Source organism: Solanum lycopersicum, chromosome 5, assembly GCF_036512215.1.
Source record: "Solanum lycopersicum chromosome 5, SLM_r2.1".
NCBI lineage: Eukaryota > Viridiplantae > Streptophyta > Magnoliopsida > Solanales > Solanaceae > Solanum > Solanum lycopersicum.
In genome coordinates, this window is record NC_090804.1 from 4,728,436 (window position 1) to 4,753,824 (window position 25,389).

Here is a 25,389-nt window from a genome sequence, read left to right on the forward strand (position 1 = left end):
TTTAAGAAAGTACGTTTAATACTTGTCTCGACTTTTTATTAAGAATTTCACGCTTTTATAAAAATTTGAAACACTTGCTATGTCATGAGGTAGATCGGAAGTATATTTAAAATTAATTAGAAAAGTAAAATAGTGTTGGTAAAACTATCAAATAATTTGAGAACGAAATGAACGATTCACGCAAAAATTTATCAATAAGCCATAAAAATTCAAGACATGTTCCAATTACACATAAAAAATAATCAAAATTTGAACGAAAAATGTTTAATATAAACACTTTTATCATTTGAGATATCGAAAAAAAAAAAAGGTGTCCAATATGTAAATATCGTAAATCAGAAGGATCAATACATAAGTTGAGTACTTGTTACAAATTTCACTTTTAGCAGAGCAGAGAGCAAAACCCTCAATACTCAAAGCAAGCAACAATGGAGGGCGTTTCGTACCAGAGATTCCCAAAGATAAAAGTACGTGAAGTTAAAGACGATTTCATGAAATTCGAGCTCCGGGACACCGACGCCAGTATAGCTAACGCTCTCCGGCGTATAATGATAGCTGAAGTACCTACTATAGCTATAGACCTAGTTGAAATCGAGGTCAATTCCTCTGTTCTCAACGATGAGTTCATTTCTCATCGTTTAGGGCTTGTGCCGCTAACAAGTGAACGAGCGATGAGTATGCGTTTCTCACGTGACTGTGATGCTTGTGATGGTGATGGACAATGTGAGTACTGTTCGGTTGAGTTTTATCTACGGGTGAAATGTCTTAGTGACCAGACGCTTGATGTTACTAGCAAGGATTTGTTGAGTTCTGACCATACGGTTGTTCCTGTTGATTACTCCGATGCTTCCTCGAGTTTTGATAATACTCCTAATAAGTGAGTTTTTTCTTTTTGTTTTGTTTGGCTGGATTGAATTTTTTTTTTTTGGTTGTCTCAGAGGTCTTTTATGTGTATAAACTTATTTTTACTTGTATGCTTGAGCTTCTAGGGCTATGATAAATCTGTGATGTAGATAGTTCTTTATTGCTTGCCCAAGCCTAGTCTAAGCTCCCGTTTGGCCATAGATTATGAAGTGAAACTTGAAAAATTGAGTTTTTTAATTTGTGTTTGGACATGCAGTTTTTACTTGGTAAAAGTTGAAGCTTTGTGAGTGGATGTACCAAAAATCTAAAAGAAGCTTTTGGACATGCATTCAAGCTTAGGGAACTTGAAATACTTCCGTGGCCACACAGATATTTGAGGTTGAATTCTCGGAAAACTACTCCTGAAATGTATGGGCAAACGCTAGCTAAGTAGTTTGGGCTTGGGACATTGTCGTTGTCATTGCCTTGAATATGCATATGGACAGTTTTATGTATATGCATGTTAAGCTTAGTCATATGTATATGAGTGCTAAGCTTAGTTGTATGTATATGATGTTAAGCTTAGTTGGGTTATTGTAACTCCGCCAGTAATAGTTTTTTGTTTGCCATCTGGCTGACTTGAACTGGGTTGAGGCCCTATTGTTGTTATTTTTTTGAAAAGGTACAATTTGTACATATATAAAAAATCAGCATTAAGGCTGCTGCTGGGGGGAGGGGGTTGTTATTATTGTTGCTGTTGCTGTCATATTCTCTAATAACTTTGTGCATGCAGGTGTTAAGCATTCAATTGAAATACGCTCTCTGTTTGTCCTGAGTTGTTTTTAACCTTAATCAATTATAGGGAGGTATTATGAACCTTTACTATTTGAAAAGATTGGGAAATGATACAAGGTACTAGTTAATTTAGGGTCAAGATGCTTAGAATGATTAAGTTATAGTTCGATGGTGACAAATTATAGTAAAGTTGTCATTTTTAGGATTTGGAATGAGTCATTTGTTGATTTTTTTTGTATATCTGGTGTATTTTTATCTCTATAACTGCCAATGATGACTTGCATCATTCTGCTGTGGGTCAGTTCTTATGTTCTCATCTTTTTTTCTAGAGATTGTAGACCGGGCTTGGTGATTTTAAGAATTTTTGTGTTTGAATGAAATTACAAACGATTGACATGATTATGTTTCCAATTGGTGAATCTTTTTTTTTCCTGCAGATGCACATTAAGGTGCCCTTGATATGTCATTTCATGAAGTGCAGTAAGAACATCCCATATTTCTGTTGAATTATTGTGCTGTGCATTTCGAGAAAAAGTGATTAGATATCAATCAAGCTCCTAGTGAACTTAGTAAATAGGGTCTTCTGTTGTATCGACACAACAGTAAATTTGAAAGTGGTGTTAGTTAAAGAATACCATGTGAAGAAGGATCTTAGTTTATCTTAATCGGGCCTTTTTGTCACAGCTAATATATGAAAGTAATATTATTTCTAATATGCTTATTTGGAGATTTGTGGTGCAGAAATGCCTTGGTTTATACGGGCTGACTATCCTGAGGATATTTATGATCTTGCTCTATTTTATGCAGGGGAATCATAATTGTGAAGCTACGACGTGGACAGGAGTTAAGGTTAAGAGCTATAGCACGGAAAGGAATTGGCAAAGATCACGCGAAATGGTCACCTGCAGCAACTGTGACTTTCATGTATGAACCAGAGATCTATATCAATGAGGACATGATGGAATCCTTGACTCTCGAGGAGAAAACAGAATTAGTTGAGAGTAGTCCCACAAAAGTCTTTGGCATTGACCCCGAGAACAAACAGGTTGGTTGAACTTCGTACTTTATATGTTTTATTGCTATAAAATGCTATACTGCTATAACTGAACATTCCTCTTCTGTTCAGCACTTTGTGGGGTTCCTATTACTTTTTCAATGAACAGCATGTCATGCTTTATGTGGTGATGAATGAAACGCTTCCTCTGTCCCATTTATCCTGACATTATCTCTAAGATTCTTATCATGCTCAGAGTCTGCCAGTTCATGGTATACCGATAAATGATTCACTTGACTAGGTAACTGGGAAATGCATGATAGTTGGAAATCCTAGTGCCCCTCCTGGAATTCCTCTATGTGGTAGTAGATGGCCCAATATGATATGGGACTATGCCTCTGGTGAGATTCCATGTCTTTTTTTTGAGAAGGTAACATTTTTTTGTATAACTACTTGCTGCATAAAAACTACAGCTGTCCATACTTGCAAGGAAATATAGGAAGATGTACTAAGATATAACCTACTTACAGAGATCCTAGAACATCAATAAAAGATTCTATGTCTTCCATATATTCATGTTTACACCAAAAATAGAAAAGGGCTAGGCACTTCATCTTCAGTTTCTGGATAGAGCTATCTTTAATATCTCTCTTTCCAAACTGTCCACCAAATGCAAGCAGGGATAATTTTCCATCTTTCTTTCTGTTCTGACTGAGTGCTATATTTGTTCCAGCACTTCAAAACTTCAAGTGTATCTCTTGAGATTCCAGTTTCAAAAAAAAATTGAAAAAAAAACCTCAAGTGAATCTCTTGGCATCACCACATGATCCCTTTTAAATTAAGGAAAATCCTCCAAAGTTGTCCAGTTAACAAAGTGAGACTCCATTTTTAGTTATTTGTACATGAGAGTATGTCAAAGATCCATTTTTTATAAAGTGACTGTATCAAAAGGTTCATTTTTATTAGTTGAGTGTATGAAATGATTTCATTTTTATAAAGTGAGTATATCAAAAGATCCATTTTTTATGAAGTGAATGTATCAAATGATTCATTTTTATAAAGTGAGTATGTCAGAAAATTCATTTTTGAAGTGAGTTTAAATGATTCGTTTTCTATAAAGTAGTATATCAAAAGATTCATGTAAAGTTAAATAGAACTAAAATGAGCTATATGTTTCTCTTGGGAATAGATCCTGGATAGGTCTTGGCAAGTGCAGGAAAAAATTACACTTTTCACAAAATTTGACACATTTTCAGATGAAAAGAAAGTATGTGTAGAAGAGTTAATTTGGCATAGAGGGAGTACTTGGGCTTAATTGGTTGATACAGCTATCCTGGATTGCTTGTGTGTAAAAATTATGAGCAAGCTCCTCATATGTGGTAATAAGTAACTGTGGATCATGAATTGGTTATTGCATACTACCATTTTGTTTACAATTTTGTCTGATTGGTAAAAGTGGTCATAACTAATGTATAGAGTGACCCTTTTAGTTCCTTTTTTTTTGTTTTCTGAAAACTGTTCATGAATTGTAGGTTTATTAATGTGTCACAAACAACAATTTTTTTTCAATAATGTATTGGTACCCATCTGTGGAGAAATTTACCATGTACTCACACCTGAACTAAGTGTGATAACTTCCACTGGGATGCTTTGAGCTTGTTATGGTAGAGAGAATATAGCAAGAAAAATTAAGAGAAACTAAGGGGGGAATGTCAAACCTAAGTAGTCATCTCCCGTCCCGCTTTCCTGAAAAGTTGACTCGGGTCGTCCTTAGTGGTTTGGTCCAGGATAGGCCTTTATCTCTAATGTTTTCTCTTGTGAATATGGTGGACTCTGCTGTGTTCCAATTGAGAAGCAATGACAGAAAACAGTTAAAGCATGCTGGAAAATTAAAACTAAAATTTCTGGTTTACGAGCTATTGCATAGGAGAGGGGTTTTACCCTGTGCGCACTCAAAAGGTTAGCTAGCGGCTGCGGGTTTCCCTTGTCGTCAAAAAAAACACTAAAATTTCTGGATATTTGTTAGATGTGAGTAAGCAAACATTTTCACGTGAAGCATCATTTTTTTGCTAAATCTGAATGTGGGGGGTGTAATAGTGTATTGATTTTTTTCATTACATTAACTTTCTATGAGCTTATTTAGGAAAATGCTAATTGCTTGCTTTTTGAAATGAAAGAAAAATAAACAACTGAATTTTATCATTTGATTGTAAAGGAGAATTTCAGCATTAGGACTTCTAGTGGTATTTCTGTTTATTGGTCAACTATAACTTCATTAGATATAAAAGATCTGAAGAATAGGATTGCAACTCAAGGTATTTTGGCTAATAAAAGCAAGATTTAGAAGATCGGACCAAAACAAGATTTTGAAGCCTTCTTTACAGAGGTTTATATAGGGATTTTAATTCTAATAGAAGCCACCAAATTCCAATCAGACCTACAAGTCATAATCATTTGTATGAGGGGTCGCATGTTTTCCTTTCCATTCAGCATATTGTAAAAAAAAAACAGAATTAGTTTGTTCTGGGCTTGCTCGTTGGTCAATCTACTGAAGCCTGGAAAATGAGGGAGATCTCATCTTTTAACCTTAGTCTGATGACAAGGGAAACAAGTATTAATAGGTTAATGAGAGAAGCAACTTGAGACATCTCCATTTAATTCCTTTTATAGGTTTGTCATGTATATTCTTCTCTGGGAAGCTCTACTCGTAACATCTCCAATTTCATCTTCATCTTTACAGGTTATTGTCGTTGATCCTGAGGCATATACTTACGATGATGAGGTGCTCAAGAAGGCTGAAGCCATGGGAAAACCTGGAGTTGTAGAGATACATGCCAAGGAAGATAGTTTTATTTTCACAGTTGAAACAACTGGCGCAGTCAAAGCTTCACAATTGGTGCTCAATGCAATAGAAGTGCTTAAGCAGAAGTTGGATGCAGTACGCCTTTCAGATGACACCGTTGAAGCAGACGATCAGTTTGGAGAGCTGGGCGCTCATATGCGTGGAGGTTAAAAACCGCGAAAACTGTTCATGTTTAATATATCTCCTGTAACAAGACATCCTTAAACTAACTTACCCATTTTCCCTTTAGCAACTTACCTCGACTGATGATGGAAACGTAGGACACTCTTTCTGTTTCGCTTAAGTACATGTTTTTGTCCATTGTTTTGTACTGATACTGCACTTCCTCCGTTGGATTTCATCTCGCAATTGATCATCAATCCCCCGTCTATGGATTTTGTTTCGAGCTGAGTCTATTAAAATAGTCTCTCTATCTTTACGACTCACGAGAAGGTTAAGGTTGTGTACACAATCACCTCACAAGGTACGAATAAGGCTATATACGCATCACCTTTCCCTTATCTATACGTTTTGTATATTATTTATGTAAATAATATGCATGTCCAAACGATAGTACGTGAAAGGATAAAACATTATTACTTCAAGTAAAAATAAAGTTATTTAGAAATACTGCTTCGCTGATCAGTTGCTTATCCAGAAAAGGAGGAAAACAACATGTAACAATGGCTTGTGTTATTATATGAAAATTTTAACACAGTGGTCAATTCTACCCTTGAATTCACTCTATTATTACCATTAAACCACTGTCTACTCCTCTATTTAAACATTTTTCCTTCCAAGTGTTATTATATGAAAATAAAGTAAAGTAGAAATCAATGGCTTGTGTTACTAAATTGCAAGTTGAGAATAATGTGTTCCCATCAAAAGTGGTGAAGCCTCCTAGTTCCAACAATACCTTTTTCCTTGGTGGAGCAGGTTTTCTTAATTAATTTTTGCACAAAAAATGAACTTTTTTTTTTAAAAAAAAAAATCTATCGATAAATTAACTATATCTTGCATGTATAATGGTGTACGTCTTTACTATGACTATTTTCATGATAATAACTCAGTTACTTGACTACTAGTCTATAATGTAATAGCTTTGCCCTATACGAATGTTAGTAACTCAGTTATTTGACTACAAATATTGTAATCCCCTTCCTCGTCCCCAATTAAATAATAAAAGTGTGATCTTGCTTACTTTGTCATGAGTTCTGTGTAAGGGAGGAGGGTTGTCGTAGGGTGTGATAGCTCGTAAAACTTGTCAATTCAGGTTCAATTTTTAACTCAGCATGTTAGAGCTTGCATGTGGTAGGGTGGAAGTAAGCATAAAACTTGTTAATTCGCGATGAATCAAAAACTTGTTTATAACTGAGACGTAGTTGTTGTTGTATAAACTATGGATCTAATGCAGGACATAGAGGTTTAGAAGTTGAAGGGAAATTTGTGAAGTTTAGTGTGATAGGAGTGTACTTGGAAGAGAATGTTGTTCCATTTCTCGCGGTTAAATGGAAAGGGAGAAGCTCTGAGGAGTTGACATATTCACTCGAGTTCTTCAGAGATATCGTTACAGGTATTTGCTAAGATTGAAATGTCAATGTAATAGCTCGGGATTCTACTATAACTCATTTGATTTAGTGAGTTTATACACTCTGCATTATCCGTCTTGAGTTGAGTATAACTTGGGAAATCCTCTACATCGGAGTTAATGTTTCACCTATCTTAGGTCCGTTTGAGAAATTCATGCGTGTGACGTTGCTGTTGCCCTTGACTGGCAAGCAATTCTCCGAGAAGGTGGCAGGAAATTGCGTTGCTATTATGAAAGCGATGGGAAACTACAGTGATGCAGAGAGACAGGCTATCGAAAAGTTCCTCAATGTTTTCCAGAGTGAAACTTTCTCACCTGGTGCTTCCATCCTTTTTACTCAATCAGTGGTTGGATCATTGACGGTATGTATCACTTGCACGTTGCATCATCGAGTTATTAGGATCCTGTGGAGTGTGGACTATATGTATGCATCAAAAAATCGATTGTACTATTCATCTATAAGTAAAGTTTCATTGGTGTAAACTTCTATATCCCTTTTTTTTCGGTGTTCAGATTAGCTTCTCTGACGATGATTCAGTTCCTGGCACGGGGAATGTTGTTATAGAGAACAAGCCATTGTCAGAGGCTGTGCTGGAATCGATGATTGGCAAGAACGGAGTTTCCCCTGCAGCAAAGCGTAGTCTTGCTAAAAGAGTATCAGAGATGTTGGAAAAGAGCAATGCTGAGGAGTCTACTTAGGATTCGATGTGATGTCGTTAAGGTTGGCTGAGTATACTAGACGAATAATTTAGCCTAGCTTCTGAGAGTGTGTTTCGATAAATATTTTTGAGTATGGAAATAACTAATGACAATAAGTGATGGAAACATTTCACTGTTTGTTGTGTTTTCATCTTCTTTCCAAAATATGTTTGTGGTTGTATGCATCAAGTACTCAATAAAAATACTCTCTATTGAGGTGTTTCACCTTTATTGATACTCATTTGATATCAACAAGGTACTTGTTTTAAAGTATGGTTGAGATGATTTCAAATAATTAAGCTTTGGTTGCATATGTGATGTAATACATTATGAACAATTCTAAAAGGGGGAAAATTATAGTTGTTTGGGTTGGGATAGACGAGTAGTAACGTTGCTGAGATGGATGTAAAGGCATAACAAGAGTCAGGACGGATAAGAGTAGGATTGAAGTTATTCAGGTCAAGGTGGGAGTGGTCTCCATGGAGGATAAGATGCGGCTCGTGGAGAGTGAGACTGAGATGATTTCGACATGTGAAGAGGAAATGTGTGGATGCCCTGCTAATGAGGCACGAGAAGTTGGATGTAGAGTATTCTTCTTATTAACTCTACCAAACGATCTCTAAGTAACAATATGGGAATTGTTACGAAGGGATTTGCCTATTTTTATAAAAAATGTCTTGAATCCTAACTAACCATAGCTAAGTTCTAAATTAACTATAGTTTAGTGATATGATATAAATAAGAATTAATTTGACTTTCCCATCTAGCTAATTTAGGCAGGGTATAAGGTCTGACTTTGAATGTGAATCAGTAGCTACTTTCAAAAAAAAAAATTAAAAATAAAATTATAATAATCAATTGTGTTAAACTTTTTATTTTTGGAATCGTTATAAAATCTCCATAAATAGGATTAAATCTTATTTCATGGCATTAATTACTTGAGGTTCCTTTTTAAGAAAATCTTTAATCTCTATTTTTGAATTAGACTAATCGGTTATATTTTAGTTGTACTCGTGAGGGTCATTATCAAATTCACTTTTAACTCTGACTTGTATCATTCAAATATTTACGGATGATATAACTAGTCAATATATTCTTCTTTATATCAATATTCAATATATACTTTATTGAGATAGGCGTAATTTTCTCTTCAAAAATTATACATGAGACATTTTATCACGTACGATAATACATATCCAATAAATTCTCAATACAAATCATGCAAAAATACTCAAATATATTAAATTAATCACATCTTTTCAGAAAAATTTGAAAACTTTTCTTTGTGGCAAATGGCAATAATAGGGGAAAATGTATAATTACCTCATCAATCTATGCCTGAAATTTCATAGACATATTTATACTATACTAAGGTCTTATTACCTCTGAACTAATTTTATAAATAATTTTCTACCCCTTTTCAGTCTACGTGACACTAACTTGGAAAAAAAATGGCAACACACGCTGGACCCACAAGATAGTACCATGTAGGGCGAAAAAGGCTACAAAAAAATTTATAAAATAAGTTTAGGAAGGTAATAGGACCTTAATATAGTATAAGTATCTCTGCAATTTCGAGAATAAATTGAAGGGTACCTGTGCATTTTCTCCAATAATATCAATATATCAAATTGACACCATTGTCTTTATCTTTATTTTGATACCCTTGGGCCTCTACAAAAACAAATTAAAATTACGAAATGAAAGAAATTCCACCTTTACATTCTCTTATTACCATTATCCCATATTAGTTTAACAAATTTTCAAAATTTCTCACTTTCACGCATCAGATTAATGTATCAGCGCATCAAATTAATGTATCTCACATATCAGATTAATATATCTCGCGCATCATATTGGTGTATTATGTATAAAATGTACATCAGATTAATGTATCATGTATAAATGTAATATATTTCGCTCATCAAATTAATGTATTAGCGTTTATATTATTGTATCAGTTTGAGAGATTTTTGTAATTATTAACTTTTAAGGGACAAATAATAATTTTACCTTAAAATTATGAAAAAGAAACACAATAATTTTGTTGCTTCGTCATTTCAAATTATTAGTTATCATGTTATTTTTCTTAAGCTTTAATTAATGTTCAAAATATTAAATTAGATTTCAATATCCTCAAATACAATTTTGAATATTTAAAATATATATATATATATATATATATATATATATATATATATATATATATATATATATATTATTAGTCTTCCTATTGGATTTTTTTCAATCCATCCCGACCCATTTCAAAGAACATGTTTATTACGTAATTTTTTTTCCTAAAATGAAAAATTTTATGACTAGGATATTAATTTTTCAAAATTTCTTCTAATTTAGACAAAAACTTTATTATAACTTTTTGGATCTTTTCATGTAGTGTTTTAGAAACATAGAAGGAGGAAAAACTACAATAGCTATGACAATAACTTACCGAAGGCTTTATATTATTTTGTCTTTACTTTATTTATTGAATTTTCAATCATTTTTATCTAATTAAGTTGTACACTACGATTAAAAAATCTGAAGCCACAGTAAATTTTTCTATATTTTTAATCGAAGTGTGCAAAGTAAATAATCGATAAATATTATTAGACTAAAAAATATTTATTAGATAAAAAGTATTAATTTAACTCTCGAAATACGAAATAATTGAGGCATTTATTAGTTAAAGAAAGTTGGGTAAGGCTATAAGTAGTTTGACTGGCGGCAATTTGGTGCGTAAGAACTGTGAGCCATTAACCGTACCTAACAACTAAATCATTGTCGGTCAATTTTACCCTTGAATAAACTCTATTATTACCATTATACCACTGTGTCTTCTTCTATATAAAATTTTCCGTGTAAAAGTGGAATACTAATAGATCTTAAATGGCGGTTGTTACAAAATTGCAGGTAGAGAATCACGTGTTCCCACCAACAATGGTGAATCCTCTGGGCTCCAACAATATGTTTTTTCTCGCCGGCGCAGGTTTTGTTAATTTTTTTTAATTTTTTTTTTAATAATGTATGGTTGAATAATTTCTTATGTGTGGGTTTTGTAGCTGGCGTAAAACTTGTTAATTCATGATGAATTCGAGTGGTAGAGAGTTCAATGTGGTTAGGTTTTGTTGTTTTATTTGGAGAAAAGGATAAATATATTTGAAATATTTTAAATGGTATGCAGACACCAACCAATGTTGGTGATTATGCCCTTTAAAAACTAGAGCGTACAGTATATATGTGCGGTTGGTGTTTATGCCCTTCAAAAACTAGAGCATAGAGTATATATGTTCTTCAATGTAAAGAAAGACTAAATCGGAACACATCTGTCGATTTTATATTTAATAAATGTTGAATCATGTGTTAAGAGTGAGATTCGAACCTTGGTACAACAACACTTAAAAAGTCTTAAAGTACCCATCTAGGAGCTATTGGGCCAACTAAATCATTTATTCATTGGGTGTTTTATGTTAATTTTATACAAATACCTACCGATTTCTACATAGATATATATATTCTGTAACGAAGTTAATGGGTGCTCGATCACCCGGCGGACACCATGTGAGTCCGCCTCTGGACACGTGTATGTAGTGGATAATATTATGACACATGTATATAGTGGATAATACTATGACACATGTATGTAGTGGACAAGATTATGACACGTGTATGTACCTTGAACAAAGGGGTTCATCCGAATTCCCTTCGTTTATTCATGTGTCTAATTTTATAGATTTTGAACCCCCTTATTGAAAATTCAGACTCCGTCTCTTCGTGTATGTCCGTTAGTATTAAGGGTATATATGATCTATTTTTGAATTATAGGGGCGCCAATGTCCCAAAAGTATAACGAATGGTATCTGCATACCATGTATGAGAGTTTGAGGTATATTTGGCCTTTTTTTTCTTTTTTCTTTATAAAGTATGGTCGAATGATTTCTTATGTGTGTTTGGTAGCTGCGGTGAAACTTGTTAATTCATGATGAATTCGAGTAACAGAGAATTCAATTTGGTTAGTTTTGTTATTTTTTTTATAATGTATGGTTGAATAATTACTTGTGTGTTTTGTTAATTCATGATGAATTCTCATGGTTGTTTAGGTTTTTTATTTTTCTATAATATATGGTAGAATAATTTTTTTTATGTGTTTAGCTGGCTTAAAACTTGTTAATTCATGATGAATTCTCGTAGTAAAGAATTCAATGTGTTTAGTTTTTTTTAAAAAAAATAATGTATGGTTGAATTAAAAAAATTTATGTGTCTGGTAGCTAGTGTAAAACTTGTTAATTCATGATGATTCTCGTAGTACAGAATCCAATTTGTTTATGTATAATGAATTTAATTTCGATATGTGTTTAGGGAATAGAGGTTTGGAGATTGAAGGAAAATTTGTGAAGTTTACTGCGATCGGTGTGTACTTGGAAGAGAGTGCTATTCCATTTCTAGCTGATAAATGGAAAGGGAAAAGCTCTGAGGAGTTGGAACATTCAGTCGAATTCTTCAGGGATATCGTTACAGGTATTTGCTGAATAGAAGAATTAAGCTGGGGTTTATTATGTAAGATGCTAAGTATTAGGGTCTTAATACAATCAAGAGATTTGTTTCCATCGAAAATTAACGTTTGATAATATTTTCATCTTTCCTCTCTGGTAGGTCCATTTGAGAAATTCACTCGAGTGACTATGATCTTGCCCTTGACGGGTAAGCAATACTCTGAGAAGGTAGCAGAAAATTGTGTTGCATATTGGAAAGCAATAGGAACCTACAGTGATGCAGAGATGCAGGCCATTGAGAAGTTCCTCGATGTTTTCCAGAGTGAAACCTTCCCACCTGGTGCCTCCATCCTTTTTACTCAATCACCGCTTGGATCATTGACAGTATGTATGATCAACTATATTGAACGATAACCAAAAAAAAAAAAAAGACTTTTGCAAGTTTCATCATCGATTAGGACCCTTTGGACAATATTTGTGCACCAAAAAAAATGGATTGCATTTATCTATAAGCTCATTGATGTTTCTTTTGTATTTTTTTGTCCGAGTCCAGATTAGCTTCTCTGAAGATGATTCAGTTCCTTGTGTTGGGAATGCTGTTATAGAGAACAAACAATTGTCAGAAGCAGTGCTGGATTCCATAATTGGCGAGCACGGAGTTTCCCCTGCAGCAAAGTGTAGTATTGCAAAAAGAGTATCAGAACTGTTGGTTTGTGAAAAACCAGGAAGTGAGCTATCGTCAGTCCAGTAACTGGACTACAGAAATCGAAGAGAAATAGACCATGTCAGAAAGTGGAGTCTACTTAGGACAATAAAAGAGCTTTCTGGTGCTGAAACGCCCTTGTCAACTCGGTCTAATGTGTCAAGGTATCTTGAGGATATTAGACAAATGATTTTAGCCTAGCTTTTCTACTATGCAATAGTGTGCAATAAGGTCCCACTTTAAGTCTGTTAATTATGTAAATGTGAGAGATTCAAAATGCCTTTGTTGAATTTATATCAATGTTCTTTGAAGAGTATTTTCTTACCATTTGAATTGTGAGTGATATGTGACTGCAGTAATGAGAATATGTTGGATGTTGAATATATATATATATATATATATTTTTATTTTTTTTTGAAAAATAATGATATTATTAGCAAACTAAGAGTGTTTCGATAAATATTTTGAGTATAGAAATAACTTCTGTCAATATACGATGGAAGCATTTTAACATTTGTTGTATTGTCGTCTTCTTCTCAATTATCTTTGTGCCTGTAGGCATCAATGTAATCAGTAAAAATATTCTCTATTCTACTTTAGGAACCTGGACTAGTTGTACAAGTCACTTGTTAAAGTATGGTCGAGATGATTCAAATAATTAAGCTTTAGTTGCATATGATGATGTACATTTTGAACAATTCGAGGGTGAAGAATTATAGAAGTTAGGTTGGGATAGACGAGTAGTTAAGTTGTCATTTTGTTTTTGGAATGTGTGATTTGTTGATTTCTTTGAATAGCTGGTACTTCTTCTCTATAGCTGTGAACTATGAATTGCATCATTTGCTGTGGAATAGTTCTTTTCATGACATCTTGTCGATATAGATTGCAAAACAATCTTGGTGTTATCAAGAATTTTGTAGCAGATCAGTTTGGCATGAACGTGAACCTGGTTTGCTATTGGTGGATCTGTTTTCTGCTGAGTGCTCATTAAGGTACCTTCGATATGTCATTCTGAGATGTGCAAGAGAATATCCTATAGTTCTGTTGAATTATTGTCTGTATTTTTTCAAGTAATAAGAGAGCTTAGATATCAATCAAGCTTCTAAACGAACTTTGTAAATAGGGTTCTTCTCTCAATAGGAGAGTATTTTTTAAGGTGTTAAAGAGTACTGTTTAAAGAAGGATCCTAGTATATACAAATCTTTTTCGTCACAGTATGAGAAAAAAATGTTCCTTCTAATATGCTTGTTTCGGAGATTTGTGTTGCATATTCTTGGTTTACCATCTTGCTTATTTGATTCAGGGGAATCATATTGTGAGGCTATGACGTGGGCAAGAGTTTAGCTTAAGAGCACGGAAAGGAATTGGCAAACGTTATGTGAAATGGTCTCGTGCAATTACTGTGGCATGCATGAACCAGAGATCTACATCAACGAGGGCATGATGGGAACCTTGACTCTCCAAAGATAATCACCAAAGAGTAGTTCTACCGCGAAAGTCTCTGGCATTGACCCTGAGAAGAAACAGGTGTTAGGACCGGAAATAAGCAGGTGTAAATGCGGAAGCTAGCAAAACAAACCTTGAAAGATCACGAGTAATAAGACAACGAGAAATATACCAAAAGGACACAAAGATTTAACGTGGTTCGGTCAATCGACCTACGTCCACAAAGGAGATGAGCAATCCACTATAAATATGAGAGGTTAAAATACAGAGGGAAACAACCTCAACCAATTCACTCAGAATACAAGGGAGGTTCACACAAGTGATAACGTATCAAGCTTGTGACCCACAAATTCTCCCTCTAACCAAAACTCTCAAAGCCCATAAAACTACATTGTGAATGCTGATTCAGTTAGAAGGAACATGCCTCTATTTATAGAGTCCTAAACTTTTTCTTACAAGAAAAGGATTAGTCAATCCAAAACCTTTTCCTACAAGGAAAACCTATTTATGGTAAGAAATTTAGGGCAAATAAAACCCAACAAATCTCCCCCTTGGCTTGAATTTCTGACAAAATAAATTTGTCCACATTCTTGACTTAATCTTCAACAAATTGCTTCACCTCTCCATAATCTCCTTTGCAAAATTTATGTCTCAACACAAAGAATCACTTTGAAACAATTTCTCCAACAAAATCTTCATTACTGTCAAAAAGGTTACTGCTAGAACTACACCGCCAAGATGAACACATCTTTCTAACCTGGTTCAATCATCGATTATCAAACCACTAAACTGACTCCGTCATTGAATTTGGCTCTGATACCACTTGTTAGGACTGAAAATAAGCAGGTGTCAATGCGGAAGCTAGCAAAACAAACCTTGAAAGATCACGAGTAATAAGACAACGAGAAATATACCAAAAGGACACAAAGATTTAACGCGGTTCGGTCAATCGACCTACGTCTACAAAAGAGGTGAGCAATCCACTATAAATATGAGAGTACAAAATACAGAGAGAAACAACCTCAACCAATTCACTCAGAATACATGAGAGGTTCACACAAGTGATAACGTATCAAGCTTGTGACCCATAAATTCTCCCTCTAACCAAAACTCTCAAAGCTCTTAAGACTACATTGTGAATGCTGATTGAGTTAGAAGGAACATGCCTCTATTTATAGAGTCATAAACCTTTTCCTACAAGAAAAGGATTAGTCAATCTAAAACCTTTTCCTACAAGGAAAGCCTATTTATGGTAAAAAATTTAGGGTAAATAAAACCCTCGTACAGGTGATTTGACTAGATTGATCATGGAGGAGGCTCATAGTTCGAGGTACTCTATTCATCCGGGGGCTACTAAGATGTATCGTGACTTGAAGCAACACTATTGGTGGTGTCGAATGAAGAGGGACATGGTAGATTTTGTATCTCGATGTTTGAATTGTCAGCAAGTGAAGTATGAACACCAAAAGCCTGGAGGTGTGACTCAGAGGATGCCCATACCTGAGTGGAAGTGGGAGCGCATTGCTATGGACTTTGTGGTAGGGTTGCCCCGTACCTTGGGTAAGATTGATGCTATATGGGTCATCGTGGATCGACTGACTAAGTCTGCACACTTTGTACCAGTTCAGACTACCTATAACTCAGAGAAGTTAGCCAAGATCTATATTCAAGAGATAATTCGTTTGCATGGGGTTCCTATATCTATTATTTCTGATCGTGGCACCCAATTTACCTCTCATTTCTGGCGGTCTATGCAGAAAGAGTTGGGCACTCGGGTGGATCTTAGTACAGCCTTTCACCCTCAGACTGATGGTCAATCTGAGCGTACTATTCAGGTTCTCGAGGAGATGTTGCGGGCGTGTGTGATTGACTTTGGTGGTCAGTGGGACCAGTTCTTGCCTCTAGCGGAGTTTGCTTACAATAATAGTTTTCACTCGAGCATTGAGATGGCACCATTTGAGGCTCTGTATGGCAGGAGATGTCGATCTCCAATTGGCTGGTTTGATGCATTTGAGGTTAGACCATGGGGTACAGATTTGTTGAGGGAGTCCTTGGACAAGGTCAAGTTGATCCAAGATAGACTTCTCATGGCTCAGAGTAGGCAAAAGAGTTATGCAGATCGAAAGATTCGTGATTTAGAGTTTATGGTTGGAGAGAGGGTTCTACTTAAGGTTTCACCCATGAAGGGTGTGATGAGATTTGGAAAGAAGGGCAAGTTGAGTCCAAGGTACATTGGTCCTTTCGAGGTTGTGGAGCGTATTGGTGAGGTGGCATATCAGTTGGCTTTGCCACCTGGGTTGTCAGGTGTCCATCCTGTATTTCATATTTCAATGCTTAAGAAGTATCATCAGGGTGGTGATCACGTGATTCAATGGGATTCAGTGTTACTTGATCAGAATTTGACTTTTGAGGAAGAGCCGATCACCATTTTGGATAGGCAAATTCGGAAGCTAAGGTCCAAAGAGATTGCTTCAGTAAAGGTTCAGTGGAAGCATCGTCCAGTGGAGGAGGCTACATGGGAGACAGAGGCAGACATGAGGAGTAAATATCCTCATCTTTTTTAGCGTCCAGGTTAGCTCTTTTCTTTTTCCGTTCGAGGATGAACATTTGTTTAAGTGGTAAGTGATGTAACGACCCGCTAGGTCGTTTTGAGAACTAGGACTAGTTTGACTCCTTTTGAAAATTTAAAGGGGTATTTTTAAACTATTAGATAACTATGAGTACCCAATTGATGAAACTTTTATTAAATAAATAATTAGAAAATAGGTTAGTGGAGTTTCACGGTAAATAATTTCTTATTTAGAAGAAAAGAAAAACGAAAAGTGGGGAGGCGAAACCTTACCACAGGCGACCAGCAAGAGGGAGAAAAATCATAGCCATTGTTCAGGTAAAGATATGAGATATTCGTTCTTTTCAATTCTATATATAGTAATATATTGTTGGAGTGCTTGGGATTGTGTTATTATTTTATGCTATATTGATAATGGGTGATAAGAAATAATGGGTAAGTTGGTGATGATTACTAAATTATATTACATTGTTAGCAATTGGGTTAGTATTCAAAAAAAATAAATATATATATATATATATAAATCGATCGAAGTCGAATAGTTGAATGGCTGCAGGTTAATGTTTTCTGTGATTTTGTCAAAAGAATTTATTATATATATTGTTAATTTCAGAATGGTAGGAATAAGATTGAGCCAATCATTGTCAATGATTGCCAATGATTGGAATTTGATAAATATTCTAGAAAATTGGCAGTTGTTTACAAATGGGTTTCTGCAAAAAAAAAATAATGTATACAATGGTAATAGATTTTTTAATTGGAAATTAATGGTGGAAGTTTTTTTTTTTTATGTTTTTATGTTTGGATTATATAGTGGGGGTGATAAAAATGGATACCAATCATTTGGCAACCATATGCCAATGATTGGCATGGGAGATGTTTGAAATGGGCAGTGCCAACGAAGAAAGAAAAAAAAACGTGAAAAGGGGGGAGGGGCGTTCCACTTCTGCCAAAGGGTGGGAAGTTGGTTCGTGTTTTATTCGTATATTAAAATGCTAGTTTTTAATATATATTGGGATTGATAATTAATTATTTGGTGTTATTTTATATGATCTAACATTGAATTTTAGTCCATTTGAAGAGGTTAGAGTTAAGTTCTTGGCTTGAAATTTAGCAAGTATGAAAAATTTGGCATACAAATATATATCAAGATTTGGAGTTTGTTGAAAAAATGAGTGAGTGTTAGCGTCTATGATAGACATATAATAATTTGAATGTCTACAAAAATTGCTTACTTACGAATATTGCAAAATTGGTAGATTGGGAACGTTCCGAAACCTTGCGAAAAGGAAAGGAAAAATCTTAAAAGATTCGTGGCAAAAGCTCGGCATCTAAGATATGTTAAGACTTGTTAGACTTGTTGAAGGACGTTTTCCTAATTAAAGATTAAAAATAAAAATAGACAAAGGGGTAAGGGGAAAATATGGTGGTCTCGTATCAATGGTGTGACGGGCATTGGTACGAGTACCGGTGTTATAAAACGGAAAATTTCTATTATAGAATGTGGGTTGAAATTTGAGAATGACAAAGCATATGGGCATTAGCTGATATATTATTGACTTGAATTCCTTGTGTGATTGTGTTTTATTTATTTCACCCGTATAGTTGAGATAATTGAGGTGGTTATGTATTATATTCATATTGATTGATTGAGATGCATCAGCATTCCCTCTATTGAAACAATATTGTGCACATGCATAGAGATGAGACTGAGTATAAGTTGGGCACGTGGAGATCGTCCGTGCTGGGGATGATGAGATGTTAAGATTGTAATTTGGGCACGTGGAGACCGTCCATGCGAAAATTGTTTGATATTATGATAGTACGTTGAGATCGTCCGCACAGACACGTGGAGATCGTCCGTGTCGGTATATAGACCTCGCGAGTCCTCCATGGGTCATGAACTCTCGATGTATTTCTGAGGAGTATCATGTATATACGGTTGAGTGAGTACTGGGCATTCTGAGACATATCATTACATGGCATCATATTGCATTGCATTTCATCCCATCATTCATTCTTGATGACTATATGTTTCGTTTGGTGTTTGGAAAATATTAAATGTTGATTTCCTTTATTGATGAAACTTAAATAGTAAGTGTAATATATATATATATATATACTTGTACAATCTAAGAATTTATTTTCTTATATAACTCCCGTCACTACTTCTTCGTTGTCGGTCAATGAGACATACTGGGTACACGTGGTTTCGTACTCATACTACGCTTGTTGCACTCTTTGTGGTGCAGATTCGATTCCGAGTAGGAGCACATCTTGTGGAGCAATTTGAGTCCGAGCTTGGAGTTGTGGTGAGCTGCTTGGCTGTTCCGTGGCCCACACCTCCCTCTATCTTTTATTTATTCTGTTATTAGTATTCAAACAGGATATCCCTTATGTTAGATTTGTCATTTAATTTCAGACTTGCATCGAATTTTAGAAGCTCTTGTACTTTAGACACCAATTCTTGGGGTGATATATTTTATCTTCCGCATTTCGTACTTATAAGGAACTCAATGTTGGAGATTCTTGCTAAGCGTTGGTCTTTTTTACTCATTTGTTGGTTTAGTTGGGTTAATATGTTGGGTTGGCTTACGGAACATAGGTGCCATCACGACTTGCAAAATTTGGGTGGTGACAACTGCTATGTCTAGACTTTTTCCTCGGGTGAACACTATCAGAGGTTCCTATTACTTTTTTATGAACAACATATTATGTTTTATTTGATGCGGAACACGAACAGAGGACTCCTTCTGTCCTAGTTAACCCGAGCTTATATTGAGAACTTTTATCATTCTCAGAGTCAGCTGTTCTTTGTATGTACACGAAACAGGAAACTAGGAAATGCATGACATTGGCTTTCCAAAGTTCTTGGACGAACTGTGTTGTCGCGCACCAAATTCCATTCCGAGCTACAAGCCATAATCATTATAACATTAATTTTCTTCCCAACAAGAACGTAAAAAATACAGAATTAATTCGTTCTGCAATTGTGCAGAGGTCAGTTTACCTTTACCTGGAAAATGAGTGAGATCTTAACTTTAAGTTATAACCTAGCAGGCCTAGCCAGATGATAAGGGAAGCACAGGATAACAATGATACGAGGGGGAACCACTCCCCCATCTCCAATGACGTATTTTTCTGCGTTCGTTCTTATGATGTCCGTTCACATTAGGTTACTGTAATCGTTTCTTTTGAGGATTCAGTGTTGATATTTCATTTTCATCTTTTGCAGTTTATTTTGGTTGAACCTGAGGCATATATACTTACACACCAACGAAGATGGTTTTATTTTCATTGTTGAATTACTAAACTTCACGCAGTTGGTAACGCAGAAAAGTGTATCAGCACTATAGTTATAGTGATAAAGAGTGTATAGAAAGACATGTTATACATTTTTTTGGATTGGTGTAAATATCAAATTTTTTTACTCCGTTGATATCAACATTCATTTTTTACATTTTCATCATGATTTTTTGTTGAAATTTTCTACTACTTTAGTTTTATCTTGAGCTACAAGATTGTAATCAGATTAATCAAAGTTAGCTTTTGTAGAGAAGAAAAAACAGCAAAATATGAAGAAATCAACCATTCTTGTACATGAATTAAACTTTAGAAAAATAGTATCGTGTTAATTAATTCTTTGTTTTGAACAAGTTTCCATTTTACTAAAAATAGACTGTGAAGCCTTTAATTACCAAATCAGGACTAATAACACTTAATGACAGTTCAAATCTAGAACCTAAGAATTAACAAATTTAAAAATCATATTAATTAGATTTTATAATCAATCAAATAGTACTATATATGACTAGTTTTCTGTTCCATCTCCTTATGGCGAAGTAGTTGGTGGAACTGCTTCATCTTTAATTAGAGGTCTTGATTTCAAGTTCTATGTATGGAGAAAATTTTATTGGAAGCTTCACACCAAAATGGTGTTGTAGTGCGCGACTAAAATTTAGTCGGAGCTCCAATGCGGGGGCTTAATACATCGAGTGAAAATTTGAAAGAAAAAAAAACAGCTTATATGAGCCACTTTCATAAGAGTAAAGGTATATATATATATGAGTCACTTTCATAATAGTAAGGCTATATATGAGCCACTTTTATAACGATGAGTATATCGGCTCTAAATGACAAAGTTCAGGGGTATATTAGATCAGTTTCCCTTTATTATATAACACTTGGATCATTGTTGCTTAGCCATATACAATAACAACATGTTAGTGGGATCTAGAGAAGGTAGAGTGATTTATTATATAACACTTGAATCATTGTTGTTTGGAAAATACAACCGCAACAATATCCAGTGTGATCTTTAGTAAAATCTAAAACAGATAAAATGTAAGTACGTAGACTTTTCCCCATCTTAAAAAACATCGGTTAAAATCGAGAAAAAAAAGAAGTAATAAATGGATATATACTATAAATAATTACTTGTATCTATTTGAACTTATATCTGAGAGTGTAAAAATTATTTTACATAATCAATGAAACTCAAGACCTAGAAGCAACATATATTCCTTGTACTTGTTCACAAAATTATTATGTTCAATTAAATATAATTTTGACCTTTCTAAATGTCAACAAAATAATTAAATTATTCAAACATGGTAAATAAAGTTATTGAAAAAAAAACACAAAAAAATATTTGTTTGGTCACTTGCCTTAACATTTGCGTACAAAACTCTCCTTAAAAACACACATAAAACCTACGATTTATGTCTCATATTATTTGGTAATATTTGGTGTGAGATCAATCACCTAACTTAGCCAACTATATTAGTTACATCTTCTATTGACTAATAATAAAACTTTTTTAAACATAGGACAAAAAAATAATAATAATTACTTTAACCAAAATCCTAAGTTAACTTACTTTTCTTATATACTATATTACTATATATTAAGTGATAATATTAATCATATTTTGTATATTCTTCATCTTCACTACTCACTAGCCCAAAAATAAAAAGTTCATATCAATGGCTTTTATTAATTTTTGTCAATCAAGAATTGTGATTTTTGAGTTTTTGGTTTTGGTATTTATTGGCATTTATTTTAGTAAATTGAATGGAATTAGTGATTCACATTTAAGTCTTGATTATTATAAAAAAACATGTCCTTCTGTAGAAGGAATTGTGAGGAAAGAAATGGAATGTGCTTGTCTTTCTGATCCTCGTAATGCTGCTCTGATTTTGAGATTACATTTTCACGATTGTTTTGTTCAGGTACGTAAACGAAAATATGAAGATGTTCTCAATTCAATTTATTGTAATTGTTAGACTGTACGAGCATTTCATTTAAAAGGAAACAAATAGTAGAGAGAGGTATACGTAAATGTGGTCAACTTTTAAATACACCACAAAGTGGTCACCGGATGTAAATTTTCAACATGTAAAGATTTGAAAATATATGATTTTTATTACTTAATTATATTATATTTGAATGATCTCTCCTTTCCTGTGACCTGATTCTTTTGCATAAGTTCAACATATATTTACACAAATAACCACTTAGTGAGTCACTTCTTTAAAATTAGACAAGTAGTCTGAAATAAATCTAATTTTGAAAAAGTGGTCAATTTTTAAATACAAACCAAAAGAGTTGTCAATTGGTTTAAAGCATAAAATTCGTTGTCAAACACATGGAAATATTTCGTTCACTTTATAGATGGTGATAAGATTTAAACTTGCGAACATTTTATCTGCACTGATATCATGTTGAATTGTACTGTAACAGGGTTGCGATGGTTCGGTATTGTTGGATGATACAGTGACATTAAAAGGAGAAAAGAATGCTCCAAACAACAAAAATGCACTAAAAGGATTCAAAATTATTGATAGGATTAAAAATAGAATTGAATCTGAGTGTCCAGGAACTGTTTCTTGTGCTGATATTCTAACTATTGCTGCTAGAGATGCTGTTCTTCTGGTAATTATATTCTTAGAAATTAAATTTATTTATGATAATATATAATATTATTAAATTATTAGTGTTTAGGTTACTTTGGTTATCATTTAAATAAAAATATCATCATATGAATAAGGGTCATTTGAGTTTATATACAGTTAAATCTTTTTATAACTAGGTTATTTGTCTAGAAATATTGTTAGAATATATAATATAACATAACAGTCTGATTGTATGTACAACTAAGATGCGATTTTTTTGATACATTATATTCTTTGGAATGTTGTTTATGATATTATTAGAATATTAATGTTTACTTTTTTAAAATTATGATTATAGGAATAATTAAAGTTGTATTAATTAATTAATTAATGATGTTTATTAATTAATTTGTGTACTAGGTTGGTGGACCTTATTGGGATGTTCCATTAGGTAGAAAAGACTCAAAAAAAGCAGGATATGAATTGACAGATACAAATCTTCCAACAGCTGATGAAGGATTAATTTCTATTATTTCTAAGTTTATATCACAAGGACTTTCTGTTACTGATATGGTTGCTCTTTCTGGTAAGCATTATTTGATATATATAATCTTCGTTTCAATTTACGTGACACAATTTGTATTTTGGATAGTAAAATAAGAAAAAAAATCTTTGATTGTAATTAATTATATGTATACTTATTACCTAGTTTCTATATATGTAAATTACTTTTCAAAAATCTTAGCGAATATATGTCTAAATATATTCACAATTAAAATGAACAGAACACTCCAAACTTACAAAATAATCATATCTCTACGCATCTAAAATTTTATGTGTCAGATCAACGTCAGGTGTCTACGAGACACAACAAGGATGAGCTTGAGGAGTTTAGTTGTCAGTTCTGACCAAGTTAAGGTGTCCTAGATATACACTTTAAAAGTTGGAATATTGCTAATTTACAAGGACGAGTTGGATTGTTTAGTTGTTAGTTGAGACTAAGCCAACATGTTTTAGATATATAGGCATAATACATAAATATACCCTTCAACTTGGCTTCAAATCACAGTTATGCCCTTCAACTTTGGGTGTGCACAAGTAGACACTTAAACATGTATAAAATTGAACAAATTATGTCATCCTACATGTCATTTTTTGTCCTACGTGGTGTCCTATGTGTATTTTGCCATGTAGGACTCATGTGTTTATTTATTTAAAAGTTGGATAGTTAAAGTGTCTGTTTGTTTATTATGACAGTTGGAGGTCAAAGTTAAAATTTAAAGTTAAGTTTAAGGTCCAATATATGTATTATGCCTAGGTATATATACACTATCAAAGTTGGAGTACCACTAATTAACGAGGAAGAGTTGAAGTATTTAGTTGTTAGTTGAGACTTCCAACAACGTGTCCTAGATATACACTTTCAAAGTTAAAGTATTTCTAATTAACGAGTATGAGTTGGAGTGTTTAATTGTCAGCTTGGATCAAATTTGAGTGTTTGTTTATGTATTGTACAAAAGATTAATTACATGACTTTTTAAATTAAAGGATTACACAAAATTTATCTTATTTTTACTTAATTGTGTTCAAAATTTGGCAGGTGCACATACCATAGGAAAAGCAAGATGTGTGAATTTCAGAAATAGAATATATGGAGATTTCAAAATGACAAGTACTTCATATATAAATCCAATTTCATCCTCATATCTTACTAAATTAAAATCATTATGTCCTCCAATTGAAATTAATGGATCATCAGACAACAATGAAACATCAATGGACAATATTACTCCAAATTTATTTGATAATTCATATTATCATGTCTTACTTAAAGGTGAAGGACTCATAAATTCAGATCAACAACTTTATTCAAGTTTTCTTGGGATTCAAACTAAAAAAATTGTTGAAAAATATGCAACAAATACAATTGCATTTTTTGAACAATTTGCTGAATCAATGGTCAAAATGGGAAATATTACAAATCCAGAGACTTATGTGAATGGAGAAGTGAGAAAGAGTTGTAGGTTTGTGAACACATAGAAGAAGAAAAAAAATATATTGAGTTAATTATGTAATATTATTATACACACAAAAAAAAATTGTTTGGGTTTTGTATTTGATTTTGTTTGTAATTTCTCAAAAAGAAAAATTATGATGTTATTAATAAGAATTATTGAAGCTTTTGTTATAATGTAATGTGCCACGTGTGAATTTAGATAAGTCTATAGTTGAATGATGATACAGAATATCGACGAAAATAGTGAAATATTTTAATGTATGAACTTATATTGGTTTGGATTTTATACAAACTCTTTGAAATTATTTTCTTTTTCTTCACTACTAATCAATAATTAAAGAGAAATGATGAGTTCAATAGCTAAATTTTTTTTCTCTAGGTTAATAAGTTGGATTGTGAATTGATTTGAGTCTATTATGTACTTAGTGGAGTGGACCAATTAAAATGATTGGTTATAAATTTGATTTTTATAAATTATATATTTTATATCAAAGGATGTATATATGATT

General features: G+C 33.5%; 4 protein-coding genes across 4 annotated transcripts; all 4 read left to right on the forward strand.

Moving 5' to 3' along the window:
• Positions 1-269: 269 nt before the first annotated feature.
• LOC101248675 (DNA-directed RNA polymerases II, IV and V subunit 3) lies at positions 270-5,877 on the forward strand. The gene is made up of 3 exons (XM_004238944.5): positions 270-877; positions 2,446-2,683; positions 5,373-5,877. Exons 1-3 carry the CDS (start codon positions 429-431, stop codon positions 5,643-5,645), a joined length of 960 nt encoding a protein of 319 aa, XP_004238992.1. The 5' UTR covers positions 270-428; the 3' UTR covers positions 5,646-5,877.
• Positions 5,878-6,255: 378 nt separating this feature from the next.
• On the forward strand, positions 6,256-7,998 carry CHI2 (chalcone--flavonone isomerase). Its single transcript, XM_004239382.5, has 4 exons — positions 6,256-6,410; positions 6,889-7,047; positions 7,201-7,424; positions 7,576-7,998. The coding sequence occupies exons 1-4, from the start codon at positions 6,311-6,313 to the stop codon at positions 7,759-7,761; spliced, it is 669 nt and encodes a 222-aa protein (XP_004239430.1). The 5' UTR covers positions 6,256-6,310; the 3' UTR covers positions 7,762-7,998.
• A 2,638-nt stretch (positions 7,999-10,636) lies between these two features.
• Positions 10,637-13,360, forward strand: CHI1 (chalcone--flavonone isomerase 1). The gene is made up of 4 exons (NM_001320711.1): positions 10,637-10,747; positions 12,118-12,276; positions 12,412-12,635; positions 12,805-13,360. Exons 1-4 carry the CDS (start codon positions 10,648-10,650, stop codon positions 13,000-13,002), a joined length of 681 nt encoding a protein of 226 aa, NP_001307640.1. The 5' UTR covers positions 10,637-10,647; the 3' UTR covers positions 13,003-13,360.
• A 5,962-nt stretch (positions 13,361-19,322) lies between these two features.
• LOC101248973 (peroxidase 11) lies at positions 19,323-25,054 on the forward strand. The gene is made up of 4 exons (XM_004238945.5): positions 19,323-22,200; positions 22,712-22,903; positions 23,284-23,449; positions 24,464-25,054. The coding sequence occupies exons 1-4, from the start codon at positions 21,955-21,957 to the stop codon at positions 24,901-24,903; spliced, it is 1,044 nt and encodes a 347-aa protein (XP_004238993.1). The 5' UTR covers positions 19,323-21,954; the 3' UTR covers positions 24,904-25,054.
• Positions 25,055-25,389: the final 335 nt, after the last annotated feature.

Bases quoted from the DNA above. Each gene is read 5' to 3' on its own strand.
- LOC101248675 (XM_004238944.5), top strand. From the start codon at position 429: ATGGAGGGCGTTTCGTACCAGAGATTCCCAAAGATAAAAGTACGTGAA. The intron at 878-2,445 runs GTGAGTTTTTTC...TATTTTATGCAG, and splicing joins TTTGATAATACTCCTAATAA to GGGAATCATAATTGTGAAGC. The intron at 2,684-5,372 runs GTTGGTTGAACT...TCATCTTTACAG, and splicing joins TTGACCCCGAGAACAAACAG to GTTATTGTCGTTGATCCTGA.
- CHI2 (XM_004239382.5), top strand. From the start codon at position 6,311: ATGGCTTGTGTTACTAAATTGCAAGTTGAGAATAATGTGTTCCCATCA. The intron at 6,411-6,888 runs GTTTTCTTAATT...GATCTAATGCAG, and splicing joins CTTTTTCCTTGGTGGAGCAG to GACATAGAGGTTTAGAAGTT. The intron at 7,425-7,575 runs GTATGTATCACT...TTCGGTGTTCAG, and splicing joins CAGTGGTTGGATCATTGACG to ATTAGCTTCTCTGACGATGA.
- CHI1 (NM_001320711.1), top strand. From the start codon at position 10,648: ATGGCGGTTGTTACAAAATTGCAGGTAGAGAATCACGTGTTCCCACCA. The intron at 10,748-12,117 runs GTTTTGTTAATT...ATATGTGTTTAG, and splicing joins GTTTTTTCTCGCCGGCGCAG to GGAATAGAGGTTTGGAGATT. The intron at 12,636-12,804 runs GTATGTATGATC...GTCCGAGTCCAG, and splicing joins CACCGCTTGGATCATTGACA to ATTAGCTTCTCTGAAGATGA.
- LOC101248973 (XM_004238945.5), top strand. From the start codon at position 21,955: ATGGCTTTTATTAATTTTTGTCAATCAAGAATTGTGATTTTTGAGTTT. The intron at 22,201-22,711 runs GTACGTAAACGA...GTACTGTAACAG, and splicing joins TTCACGATTGTTTTGTTCAG to GGTTGCGATGGTTCGGTATT. The intron at 23,450-24,463 runs GTAAGCATTATT...AAAATTTGGCAG, and splicing joins TGATATGGTTGCTCTTTCTG to GTGCACATACCATAGGAAAA.